Source organism: Pteronotus mesoamericanus, unplaced genomic scaffold (assembly GCF_021234165.1).
Source record: "Pteronotus mesoamericanus isolate MK-2021 breed Mesoamerican mustached bat unplaced genomic scaffold, CSHL_Meso_final scaffold_54, whole genome shotgun sequence".
NCBI classification, from domain to species: Eukaryota; Metazoa; Chordata; class Mammalia; order Chiroptera; family Mormoopidae; genus Pteronotus; species Pteronotus mesoamericanus.
The window spans coordinates 2,763,796-2,777,848 of NW_026555321.1; the positions used below are offsets into that span (position 1 = coordinate 2,763,796).

The following is a 14,053-nucleotide window of genomic DNA, read 5'->3' on the forward strand; positions in this document are numbered from 1 at the left end:
CTCCAGGCCCGCCACACTGCACCCTAAAGCAGTCGCTTCCACCGTGCAGATCCAGTGTTTTAATTGGACCAGACGAAATGTCTTCCAAAACCCACACTCAATTTCCTGCCTTGGACCTCTGTCTAGGCTTTCCCTCCTATCTGAGCTCATCTATCAAAATCCCCCCCCGTCCCCTCCCCGTCCCCTTTAAGCCCAGCAGACACACCGGCCTCTCCACGTCGTCTTCCTTGACCTTCCCACAAGTAAACATGAAGACTCTGCGCCTCTCTTAAGCATCACATTATATCCTTGACTGAGAACAGCTCCCCTTCCCTACTACAGACAGTCCTTGACTTACAGTGGTTCAAATTAAATGATTTTTCAACTTTATAATGAGGCAAAAGCAATATGCATAATAAATAACATGAAATAGTCAATACTTTACTACAAAATAGGCTTTATGTTAGACAACTTTGCCCATCTGCAGGCTAATGCAAATGCTCTCAGTATTTTTAAGGTAGGCGAGACCAAGCTATGATATTCAGCAGGTAAGGTGTTTTAAGTGCATTCGACATGGTATTTTTAATTTACAATGGGTTAACAGGAAGTAACTCCCCTGAAAGTAAGTCAAGGAGCATCTGTATATGGTATTCTCCTTTAAATTAGGGGTGGTCTCAAATTTCATCTCCCTATCCATCCTGGTGATAAACAAAGGGCCACAGGTAGTTAAGTGTTCAATAAGTATGCAGTAAATTAAATGGAAAATCTGCTACCGATTTTCAATATTTACTTGTAAGATGTGAATGCAGAATGAGAGACTAGTCATCATTTTTAGTAACTAGAAAAATATACTGCATGATGGAGATGAAGACCAGAGAGAGGACTCCTTGCCTTGAAGACGTCCCTTTCAGCTGTCTCCCAAGTCACACCCTAAAACTAACTGCTAAGCCCTGAACACACCAGCTGAGACCTGGCTGAAGGCAGTGCCGCAGACACATACTATGTGTGTGCTGCGTTTTTCTTCAGAAGGACCTAACACTCTGTAGAGACCTCATCCCACACATGTTCGCAGCCTCCAAAAGAAAGAGCTCATTGAGACAGTCTCTTAATTTCACAGATCAAGAAAAGGTTAAATAATTTATTTAGCAACAACGCTGGGATGATAGTTTTAGAGTACAAATGGACCAAAGTAGCTAAAGTTCTAAGAGGTTATTTTTTTTTAAAGTATGCCTTTCCGCCTTCCCTGCAATAACAAGGTAACATAAACTAACCTCACCTCAAACACAGGCTGCTATCCAATAAATATATAATAAGAGAAAGTTATATTTAATTAGCTTTGTTTTTAAAAGAGGACAAAGTTAGTTTTAGCTATCCTTTACCAAAAAAAAAAAAAAAAAAAAAAAGGTCCTTAGGAAACAAAGACTCTGAATCACTGTGAATCCTCCCGTGATACACATTCAGGATCACACTAGTTATTACTTTAATTTGAAACTATTTGATACAACAAAATGAGATTTCTATAGATATGAAGGACTCAAATGACTCTAGCCCTGTAACTTCTAGTGTTTAGCTGAATCTATAATCCATAAATTCGTAATATTAAGAAATTTTCTTATTGCTCTTACTTTTGTTTTAAATATATTTCAAATCGACCCCTGAAATGGTTTTATGACTCAGTAACCCCCACAGACTCATAAATTAAAACACTGACTGTTTCTAAGAATAGAAAACTCATTATCCCATTCTCGGCCAAAGTATAGAGGCTTTGTAAAAGTTCATGTAGGTAAAAACTTGAAACAGTATCAGAAAAAGAAATTGCTTTAAATGGAAAATTTTGTTGGAGGAAAGATTCATGAATTTCCCTAAATGCATTTAATTCAATTCAAGATATAGTTACTAGAAGTCCAATAACACTGTAGGGGATATAAATAACACTCTATACTCAAGAACCTTACAATAAATTTAATCTCCTAAAAAACAAATTAGCCAAGCATTATTACTCATATAATGTGATAATTTTTTAATGATCAATATTCCCTGTGTGAAGGAATGACTTTCTTACAGTGACTAATGTAAAATATTTCTAAATATCCCCAACTAGTCATTCTTAATTATGACCATTTCCAGTACTCTCACACTATAAAATCTATTACCCTAACTTCAAGATCTGGAAGTTAAAAATTAAATAGTCACATGCTTCACAAAGTATTAAGTTAATGAAATTTTAAATTTTAGTATTTTGCATTATCCAACAGTCTTTTTTAAATTAATACTTTATAAACGTAAGAGATATAAGCAAAATCTGCCAATTAACTTCTGTAAATTACGAGCAATGACACAAGTACCTGTCACCTACTACTAGCATGTATGGTCTGTTAGTCGTACACATATGGAATCAGTATGTGCATTAAAAATGGGACATATTTCCTTTTAAATTAAGCCACATGCCAAATCACCCATCATGATTTATACCTTAGTCTCACGACCCATCATATACTCAAAAAGCACTTTTCGCAAATACTCAAATTCGGTTGGTTCTCCGAAGAGCGAGACATTAGTATGGTACAAATTGCCACCTGTCAAATAAAACACAGATCAAACTGTAAAGACAAAACTAGATACACTACTTATTACTTAGAAAATAGACAAACGACAAAACAACTAAACAAAGAGATGCATCATTCTTGTTATTAATTATATTATATTGCATGGTATTGTGTTGTATATACATAAAGTATTCCAAAGGGTATTCTTCCCTTGTAAGAGAAAACGAAGATTATTACAGTAACCTTATTTCTCACATTTTTTCTTCCTCTTCCACCCCCTCCTCCTTCTTCTGCAATGGCAATTCTAAAAGACTATACTTAGGGAATACAAAGATTCCTTAAAACTGGTTTTCTTTCTTAAATATTATGTGTTGACTTCTACAATGATTAAAATTAACAATGATTTTTTATTTTATTGAGAATTTAGTATCTCAGCCCTGGCTGGTGTGGCTCAGTGGACTGAGTGCCAGTCTGTGAACCAAAGGGTTGCGGGTTCAATTTCCAGTCAGGGCACTTGCCTGGGTTGCAGGCCAGGGCCCCAGTAGGGGGCGCATGAGAGGCAACTACACACTGATGTTTCTCTCTTTTCCCCTTTCCTTCCCCTCTCTCTTTTCTCCTTTCCTTCCCCTCTCTCTAAAAAATAAATAAAATCTTAAAAGAAAAGAATTTACTATCTCAGAATAGCATTCTAGTTTTTCTAGTATTTCAAGCCTAAAAGCACTCTAAGTTTAAATCAAGTTTTCAAAAACTGTTTCTGAAACAGAATAAAATAGTTTGAAAATGTATGATTAATGTCATTACAATGGTTTCCAAATATTTTGATTCACAGCTTTTAAAGACTTCCATAAAAAGTTATAGTTCATTTGTTAAGCTCTATTCAATCTAAAAGTAAAGAATAAATACAGGTCAGATATATGAAGTAACACTATGCCAAATTTTAATCTGAATAAACTCATAATTATGCATTATGTGAAGTCTATATTTGCATCAACTTCCAGGAATATGGCACATTAGGTAATATGAAAAGCCCTCTGCTATCAAGAAACATCTAAATACTGCGTGAAAATATTCTAGGATCGTAGGAAATCCCTAAAGGGGTAGAGGAACATAGGAAAACTAAGCTACAAATTTAAAAGACAAGGCGAATGGCAACCTGGGAATGCCCAAACAGTCAAAACCCATATTGGGTGTTTCTCAGGAAACCAGAGACTAGGCTTTGGGCCCCTAGGAAGGGGATCTGCGCTTATGCTGTAACATAAGAACAGTGAGATAGAAGACTGAAGAGCAGCACAACGCGCCTCAGAGGTCCGGCCCCTTCTAGACGGCCGTTTCCAAGGTGCACACTGGTCTCCGTACTTCATTTTACATCGTGTGTGTGCGCGCACGTTTGGACTACTTCATTTTTTAAAAGTATGTATTTTTAGAACACTGAAGTCACTCAACACACACTTTACAAATACAGAGCACCAAGAACTAAATAATAATACAGTATTTCCTCCTCAAAAAATACATGTTTCATCTCTCTAGATCAGTGACTTTCAACCTTTTTCATCTCATGACACACATAAACTAATTACTAAAATTCGGTGGGACACCAAAAAAAATGTTTTTGGTGATCTGACCAAAAAAAAGGTATAATCCCAATTCATTCATACAGGATGGCTATTGTTGTTTTACTATTGTCAGTTTTTTATTTGACAATCTAAGGATAAAGAAGTCAGTGCCCTGACTAAATAGTCAGGTACTACATGTTCTGAAAATTCCTGCAGCGCACCACTTGAAAAACCACTGCTCTAGATCAACACAAAATGCAAACGTTTACATTTTTCACTTTTCAAAAAATAACTGATTTTATTGTTTTAAACATTAGATTACTTATTTGTAGCTATTTTCCTGGAAAAGAAATTAATACTTTTTCCTGCATGGCAGGTGCTCATTTTACTCTTTAAAGAAGTGGCATGGTGAAGAGACTGATGTGCATATTTAACCAGACAACTTTGCTTATGGAGAGGATTAAATAAGTTGATAAGCAAAATGTATTTTATAACAGCGCTTGGCAGTTGATATTTTTGGTGATTATTAAATAAACTACATACGATCATTTTACAACTTAAAACTGAGAAAAAAATTATGTATGAAATTCTTAAGTTGAAACGTACCAAAAAGAATCAATACTATTTTTATGCACTGCTGAGCACTGATTCAGCAATTCTATGCTGAGAATCACATATGCTTAGGCTGAGACTTAGCCATGACAAGCGACCTTTGTAGCAAGAGTCTTCTCCTCAATAAGCCATAGGAAACTTCCACATCAGTTTTCCCTTCTTTTTGAAAAGGATTTTGGAAAGAATCCAAAACAAGTTCTTATTTAATTAAAAATTATGTAGTATCTTTTATTATTTCATAGCAATAAGCACTTTCAAAAATACAAAGGAATGCAAAATAGTTAAGCTTCATGTCCTAGTACTTCCTATGAAAAAGCAGAAAGCTTTACAAAATACTTGTAAAATATATTACAAATATCAAAAGCAAAATCAAACTATTTTGAATGCAGTGAGGCAGTAAAACTGAGAATGAAAAATTGTTATGAGATTATTCAATGATGATTATCTCAAGGGAACAACTACATACAATGCCTAGCTGAGCTTTAAAATTCTTTGTATGTGGCATACATTATTTAAATTGAGACTAATATTTCCAAATCATCTGTCCCCAACTTGCATATAAGAATGTTTACAAAATTATTTTCTCCTTAAATCCTGGTTTATAATTCAGTAATTATATCATTATTGTAACAGTAAAAAACAGAAGCATATAAAATATGTAACTGTGTGTGTATGAGTACATGGAGTGGATTACATACATAAGAGTCTGGAAAAATATACAGAAACTGTCAACTAGATCCATTTGGAGAATGGAGACTAAAGTGGGGACTTGCAGTTCACTTGTACACTGTAGCATTATTTGAATTTTTAAACAACAAATATGCATTAATTTTGTTTTAGATTACCACCACTCTCTCCTTAAAACCAGCTGTTATTGGTGAATGACAAAGGTAAATGTATTCATTGTAAAGAATAAAATTAGCAAAGAGAAAAATAAAAATCATCCATAAATCTACCAATTAGAGATAACCATGGATAACATCATATGAGAGATCATTCTTACTTTTGTAAGGTGTCCCCCCAGGTGTTGCATATACATTCTTTTCATATTTCTTCAAACGGTCTTCTAAATTGTGAATCTAAAATAATAAATATTTACATCATATCATAAAATTCACATGGAGACCATATGGGGGGAAAAAGGGACTGCTGTAGCCACTAAATTTTTTTAATGCTGAAAACAGCCTATCGCCAAATAAAATTAATACAAATGGCTTCTCAGGCATGACACCAAAAGTACAGACACCAGAAGAAAAAATATTTAAGTTGAACTTTAACAAAAGTAAAATTTTTGTGCCTCAAAGGATCTCATCAAAAAAATGAAAAAACCACCTACAGAATGGGAGAAAATATTTGCAAATCACACATCTGATAAGGGACTTATATCCAAGATATATAAAGGACACTTAAAACTCAACAACAAAAAAACAAATAATCCAACTAAAAAATGAGCTAAGGACTTGAATAGACACTACTCCAAAGAAGATATACAGCCAGATGATAAGATGCTCGACATCACGGCTCATTAGGAAAATGTCAATTAAAACTATAATGACATACCATTTCATACTAGGAGGGCTATAATCAAAAAACTTGGTAAGAATGTGGAGAAATTAGAATCTTTATATTTTTTAATAGGAATGTAAAATGGTGCCACTACGTAAAATAGTTTGGTAGTTCCTCAAAAAAGTTAAGACATATAATTACCATATGATCTAGCAATTCCACTCCTGGGAATATATTCCAAAGAATTGGAAACAGGTGTTCAAACAAAATCACAAAGCCAACTATTAAATCAGCTCCTTTTTAATTAGTTAAAAGAGATCCAAATACATACTAACATAAATTAAGGAAGGTAGTTAAAATAAAAAGCACCAATTAGACCTGTACCTGTTCTCTGAACTCCTGCTCTTTCAACTTTGAATCATTGATCAGAGTGGTCTTCTGTGCTAGTTGTGTCTGAAAGAACAAAACATCAAATCTGAAATGCATATGGGTTCCATCACTGTCTGAACACTTTTCTGTACTGGTTGGGAATTTTTTTTTGAAATTAAAATAGTTTATGTTTTAACTTAAAACTCACAATGCTCCTGAAAATGCACTACCTTCATTCAAATTCAATGAAGATTTAGTCTTACCTGCAGCTCCATAATTGATACCTGAAAATTGAAAAGAAAAAAAATGAGTGAATACAATTCAATAAAATGGAGTAATATGAAATTACAAAGAAATAAGAATTCAATGTTAGTCTTAAGAGCATGGTCAGGTTTAAAATGAGACAATTTTAAATATTTGCTTTTAAACCTCATCTATTCTGCTGTACAAACTATTACGGTATAAATACAAACTCACCGAACTTTGTTAACAATGAACACCACTTGGCCGGGGAGGCACCCACCAGGGAGGGCTTATTGTATGTACTTCTGTATTATCTGACTCTTCCAACAAGAACATACTCATGTATTGTTTGTATAATTTGTAAGAAATTAAACATGTTCATATCTATTTCAAGCATATGGGCCCTTTAAGGAAACTTTTAAACAACTATTTCAAAGAATCTACTCTGAACTATAATTACAAATTTTTCATTGAACTCAACACTGATATGCAATTCAAGATACAGCAGAAAAAACAAAAGGAAAGAAAAGGATACAAATTCATGAAGAAAATAAAAAGCTATTTCTTAGAGTAGGAATGAAAATTAAGGATATTTCCTCCTATGGCACAAGGACTCAGAAAACCTGAATATTAATTTCATAATCTTTCAATACTCTATGCCATTCCAACACAGGTCAAAATGTCACTACAAGCAACACTAATACTTATTTTGATGTCAAGGAAAAGAACATGTTAGACAGTGAAATACATGTATTTTTCTTATAGGAAGTAGTATTTTATAGCACCTGGTATATTCACATCATGACCAAACAGCAAAAAAACAAAAACAAAACAAACCCTAAAATAACAGAACCTTGTAGCCATTAAAGAAACAGAGAAAAGTCCACATAGCTTGCTCAATGTTAATAACTAAGATAGATACCAAGTGGCACAGTACAGCAAAGCATATCATAAAGGCCTCTTCTCTCCATTTTGGGAAAGTGGTCCATGTAATTGGTGTCGGGAAAATTTCTACCTGGTAACTGATATTCTGTAATGAATCACCTATAACTATCAAGGATAAAGATATGAACAGTGCTAACCTACATTCCTGAGCCCCTCATGGCAATGCTATGAAAAGGCCATACTGGATGAGTGAGAGTATTTCAGGGAGCAGAACGGTACACTGACCGGCTTCTCATATTCAGACCCACATGCCCTGTGGGAGGGCACTTGCTGGGGTGCACAGTACAACAGGAAGCCACAGGGTAAACATGGCCTATCTTTCATAGCAACAACTTTACTTAAAGATTGGGATGATAGCTCTGGCCAGGTGGCTCAGTTGGTTAGAGCACCATCCTGGACATCAAAAAATGGTTGCAGGTTCAATTCCCAGTCAGGGCACATACCTAGGTAGCAGGTTCGATCCCCAGTCAGGGTGCATATGGGAGGCAGCCAACTGATGTCTCTCTCACATTGATGTGTCTCCCTCTCCCTCTTTCCCTCCCTCCCTAAAATCAATAAACATATCCTCAGATGAGGATTAAAAAAATGGGATTATAAAAATGCCTAGATACACAGTGCCAGATCTCTTTGAATTAAGTCCAATTTTCGAACTAATCCCATTACATTTGCATCTGACTCATTAGCCAAGGAGAAAAACAGGAATTGTTTTTAATGGTATATAACTAAAAATATTTCTATGTGACTACAAATAAGGCTATATTAGAGTAGCATATAAAATTTACATGAATTTTTAACACAAAAGTATAAAAATCTAAAATTATCACACTTTCTATAGACCACTTCTGCTATGCCTCAAGCTGTGAGGTTCACTATCCTCCGCTGCTCTTTCCATGGAAAAGGCTGAGAAGCACTAGTATAACAGAATTGTCTAGGGCTTGGGGGTGTCCAACCTTTTGGTGTCTCTGGGCCACACTAGAAGACGAGTTGTCTTGGGCCACATATTAAATACACAAGTGCTAAGGAAAACTGATGAGCTAGGAAAAGGTTTTAAGTAAATTTACGATTTTATGTTGGGCAGCAATCACTGCCATCCTGGGCTGCATGCAGCCCAAGGGCTGGACACCCCTGGCTGGGCTTTGAAGTCTGGCACATCAGGTTTAAATTCCCAATACAACATTAATTAGTGAGCTTGAACATTTTATTTAACCTCTTTGAACTTGAGTTTCACTGTCTATAAAATACAGGCAAAGGTTTTTGTTAGGATTAGATGAGGTAGGTATGTGTTAATGTGTCAAATAATGGAAATGACAACATTTTCAAGAAATAATGTGACACAAAGTCCAGTTCCTCTCACTTTATCATTGCCCGGGTTTTCTTCCTGCTGCAGCCTTTGCTGATATTCCTTCTGCAGTTCCTCAAGTTGAGTCTGCAGGTCCATCACTTTTGCAGTCATTTCTTCTTCACGAGCCTTTAGAATAAAAAAATGTGTTAATAAACTTATCAAAAAGAACATAGGAGAGAGACAACACCGTATAGAGAAAACCACCTCAGTAGGACAAACCTAAACACTTTTTGCGTCAGCATCTGTGCTAAAATAACATTTGGAATTAGAATACTGATCAAATTTAAGTAATGAAGACAGGGCAAGTGTCTGCTGAGTAAACGTCTAAATAGGAAAAACAAATGCAAACAGGTATCTGATTTAACAGATGCTGACTTGTGAGAACCAAGGAACAGACTCAAAAACAAACAAAAATAGGCCCCATGGCACAAAATAAGGCAATGAGCCACCACAGGACACATAAAAATCCCCTTTTAAATACCACTTGCGATGAGTTTAGACCACCTGAAAAAGAACGAACTCCTTCTCCCAACATAAGCAAAGCAGCTCCCCACGAGCGCCCCGCCGAGTCACACTTTACCCCCACTACCGCCCCCTGAACTGTCATTAACCGGAAACTGTTCTAAGCACCTCACTGCCCGCAGTCTTGGTTTTGTTTCTATTCTACATCTACCGTCCTGTGTGAATGGTCCTTGTCAATGTGGCATAGCCTTGTTTGAAAGAATCATCTCTTAGCTCTTTATTCAGTTAAGCCCAGATTTTAATATGACAGTTAGCTATGTCCAATAATTCCTTTGACTGTTGTGGGATACCAATCTAAAGCAAGCCCTCTAAGAATTACAAACGAATCTGTAATGTGTTATTTCTAATTTAAGGTATAGGTCTGTAGTTCCCTTTGTAAAAATTTCCTAGTCTTCCTGGAGGGAAAAAAAAAAAAAAACAGTACTACTTGTTTTGAAGCAAAAACAGTAAGGAAAATTAGACTGAATATTAATGCACACATGTGGAAATTATGATTGAAAGACTAGCTATTATGCCAAAGCCAAATCACTAAAATACAATCACTGTCAAAAAGAAACCAGTTTTGTAGCCAGTATAGCTTTAGGAGCTACTTCCTCCCAGCGAAACTGCTCTTAGGCTGGGACTAAGGCAATTAGGCAAGTTCCTTTACTTGGGCCTACTCAATTCCTCCTCTGAGATGCCACCACCTCTCTTCCCAAATAAAGTCTCCCCTGCCCTTCCACATGTCATCTCCTTCACAGTGTCTTGTATGAGCCAAGCATTTGGCTAGGTTCTCAAGATTAGAGATGAGTAACAAAATCCCTGCCCACAAGATGCGCACAGTCTAGGGGAGAGGACAGATATGTGAATACATCTATACATATATGCATATATGTATGAGAAAAATCACATTATAAGTGAAATAATAAATAGATAAGTACAAAGGAAAACAGATGCAATTAATTCCATTTAAAGGGTTTGCAAAAAACTGTAAGTGAAAACAGTAGGATGCAGGAAAGTATAGTTAAAGAAGCTAACTTTGGGTGGGAAAGAAAAAAATAAGAAAGTTTCGTTTTTGTTCTGGTTTGCATAAGGAAATACTGGAATATTACATAAGAAATTAATGGTTACCTGTGGAGGAGGAAGAAGGACAGGAGGCAGAATACAGAGAATAGAAACAGGAATAATTTTCATTACAGCCCATTCTCCGACTATATTTTGTTGTATTATCTAGATCTTTAAACCACATGAATACATTCCATCAAAAAATTTTTTTCTAAGTGAAACTTAAAATTTTTAAACTTTTTTTAAAAAAAGCAAAATGGGAGGTGATTAACAGCTTCACTGATGCATAAGGTTTGAGAATGTGATCTTTAGGCACACAGAAAAGCATGAGCAAAGGTAAAATACAGTGAAGAACAAGTTAAAGTTGAGTTTGGCTGGAACACAGACTGCACTGGAGGAGGTGTCACCAGGAGCCCCCAGAGACATCTAGGAGGGGAGATGATATGATCACATTTGTTTCAAGACAGAAAATAACACTGGCGAAGAGATGAGTACCTTAGAAGAAATATCAGCAGTAAGGCAGACCAGACCAGATGGAAGATGGCAGCCCAGACCGAGGCAGTAGCGGTGGAGTTATATAGGAGGGGAACATGTAGTAGAAGTCAGTTAAAAAACTCCTCCTAAGAGCCTACTGTATGTTGGATATTGTGCTAGAGATACACAATTAAAGGGAGACAGAGGACGCAAGCAGATTTCTTGTCCTAAAAGGTGAATGGGTATAAATACATGTGTGACATGACTATGTAATACATACAAATCCTATATAAAATTCTAATACCAGTAGTTTCTAAATGAGAAAAATGGTAAGAGGATATGTTTCAGAATCAAAGCAATATGGTGTTTGCTGAGAATTATTAATATCAACTTCTAGTAATGTTTACATTTTCAAAAAGAAATTCTTCAAGACAGAGTATGTATTTGGAGTATTTAGACAAGGACTGCCTGCTTCATCACAAAGTCAACCCTAGATCTGGCCGTTGAAAGTCTAGGGGCACACTGTCTAATATAGTAACCACTAGGTACCCCAGGACTGTGACCGTGGGCACTTGAAATGTGGCTAAGCTGAGATGGGCTCTAAATGTGAAAACATTCTCATCTCAAAACTTAATACGTATATAATTTTTACACTCACTACATATTAAAAAGATGTTTTTGATATAATGAGTTAGTTAAAATATTATTAAAATTAAACTCACTGTTTTGGGGTTTTTTTGTGTGTGGCTACTAAAAACTAATTACCTATGTGGCTCACATTGTGGCTTACGTTATATTTCCAATGGACAGTACTGGTCTAAGACACAGGAAGGAGCTGGGGGAAAATGTAACCAATTCCTTTGCCCACCTTCCACTTCCTGCCCACTTGCTCTGTTACTCTAAGCCTAAAGCTTAAAGGACCCTTTGCTTAATTTTCTCTAATAAATAGCAGATTTTCAAGGATGAACCATACCAAAGGCTAATCTCTCTCCCTGTTCCCTCACCCCTCTACCTACACATCTGTCATGATCTAGGAAAACCTACCCACCGCTACCCCACACATCCAGATAGAGAGAAGTAGTTCACAATAGGGAACTCCACAGCTCCCTGACTTAATCACCCATGGTAACTGTTGCCTTCCCACAGTTCCTTTCGGAAGGAAAAGACTATGAAATATATAAAGCTGATGAAGAGTTAATGCTCAAACACTCACTAGGTAGTTCTGGGATAATCATTCAACTATGCTAAACTGGCTTTTCTTTCTGGAAAAAAAAAACAAAAACAGAAGATGAAACTAAGCTAGTTTTAATGTATCTTCCAATTCTCTAAGCATTCAAGAAACAATAGTATTTTTAAAAACGTCACACATATATGCTCTATGGAAGTATAAAATAAGTGCAAAATTATTTGTAACGAGATATAAAGCTCAAACAGTATATAAAGGTGCCATTTATATGCATGTGTCACCCCCTGGAATTTCAGCCTTTTAAGTTAAGAATCTATTCCTGGCTGAGACTTCTACTGCTGCCATAGTCAGTTGAGACATGATTCGCTGACTGATACATTCTTAATCATCAAATGGTTCTTAGAATATAGCAAAGTAAGGCTTGGAGTAACTAACAAATCTGCAACCCAGTGAAGAAGAATAATTTACATGTTTTACATTTGGAAATATTTTAGAGTCCAAAATACTCATTAGCACTCAACGCTTATCTTCACACAAAAAGTAACAATGATAATCCACCATTAGTGGAATAAGCACACTGAAATATTCTTCCACTACATATAAAAGATCTGGCTGATGCATTCCTCTTCTGCCCATCTTTTAAATCCCTTGAGACAAACAAAACCCATGTAAATTGGGTAGGGGTAAATAAAGGCAACTGGCCCTCCTGGAAAGATCTCAGCTAGCTAAGCGGCCACACTAAAACACACACAATCTGTTCTATTACTTAGGCTGCATCCAAGTCTCTCACAATTTAGCCTGACTTTGGGAGAAAGATAAATAAGAGAATAAATTCTTCCCCCTAGCAACTCACTGTTGCTTCAATACTTGCCAAGTGGACTGTACTGCCTGGTTAGCAGAATCTGATCAGGAAACTACAATCTTGGCAGAAGTCAATTACACTCCTTATAAACCTACATACAGTGTAGAAATACTAATCTGGATAATACTAAGCCAAAAAAAAGAGGAAGTCTGACAGCCCAATTTTCTTTAACACTACCATGAAATCTCTTACAGCTAAATTTCAAAATAGAGAAAATAATGTACATCAAGGATTTCTTCGTATCTTTGGGCGGTTCTTTTTAGATCATCTTCTTTCTCTGCAATTTTTTTATACAACTGATTTGTCTCTTCTTGATGGCTTTGCAAAAGTTCAGCCTCCACTTCCTGGGCTTTATCTAATAAATAAAAAATGGATACACACAAGAAAACACATTAGGTAAGAATTAATACCTATATCCCAATCTCAGTAAAAATCCATGTTTCAAATCAAATTTTATAAAAATCAACTGATCAAGTGTGCCCTTCCCACAGAGCAGAAGTGTCTTTACAAGGTAATCAACTCGCTAATGCCTTCAGGTTCATTACCCGGCCGCTCCTCTCAGTAAGGTAAGGCAGTGCCAGGCAGGAAAGGTTCCCATTAAAGAACTTTCTTGAGCAAGAATCATTTTTTTCTCCAATGTAATTACTTAAAGCACTTAGCAGAGTGTGCAACGATTAAGCTTAAATTATAAACAGTCTCTATTGAACTCTTTTTCTCTATTGAACTTAAAAATTTTTCTTACTTATGGTTTCTTTTACGGCAGTTTCCAGCTCCTGTTCCTTTTCTGCCAGCTGTGTGTGGAACTCCCTCATCAGCTGCTTTAACGTGGAATTGTGCTTCAACTCAAGATCTTCCTGCTCCTGCCTGAAC

General features: G+C 35.9%; 1 protein-coding gene across 5 annotated transcripts in view; it reads right to left on the bottom strand.

Annotated features, from left to right (window-relative positions):
- Positions 1 to 14,053, bottom strand: part of GOLGA4 (golgin A4) — a 90,260-nt gene that overhangs the window by 12,110 nt on the left and 64,097 nt on the right. For 4 of the 5 annotated variants that reach the window (XM_054595236.1, XM_054595235.1, XM_054595234.1 and 1 more), the window contains 7 exons: positions 13,926 to 14,047; positions 13,408 to 13,538; positions 9,108 to 9,221; positions 6,829 to 6,849; positions 6,581 to 6,649; positions 5,694 to 5,769; positions 2,452 to 2,555 (listed from right to left, as the gene is read on the bottom strand). In XM_054595236.1, the coding sequence (XP_054451211.1) occupies positions 2,452 to 2,555; positions 5,694 to 5,769; positions 6,581 to 6,649; positions 6,829 to 6,849; positions 9,108 to 9,221; positions 13,408 to 13,538; positions 13,926 to 14,047 (637 nt within the window). The remainder of the gene's footprint in view (positions 1 to 2,451; positions 2,556 to 5,693; positions 5,770 to 6,580; positions 6,650 to 6,828; positions 6,850 to 9,107; positions 9,222 to 13,407; positions 13,539 to 13,925; positions 14,048 to 14,053) is intronic. The other variant, XM_054595237.1, reaches the window with a different exon arrangement.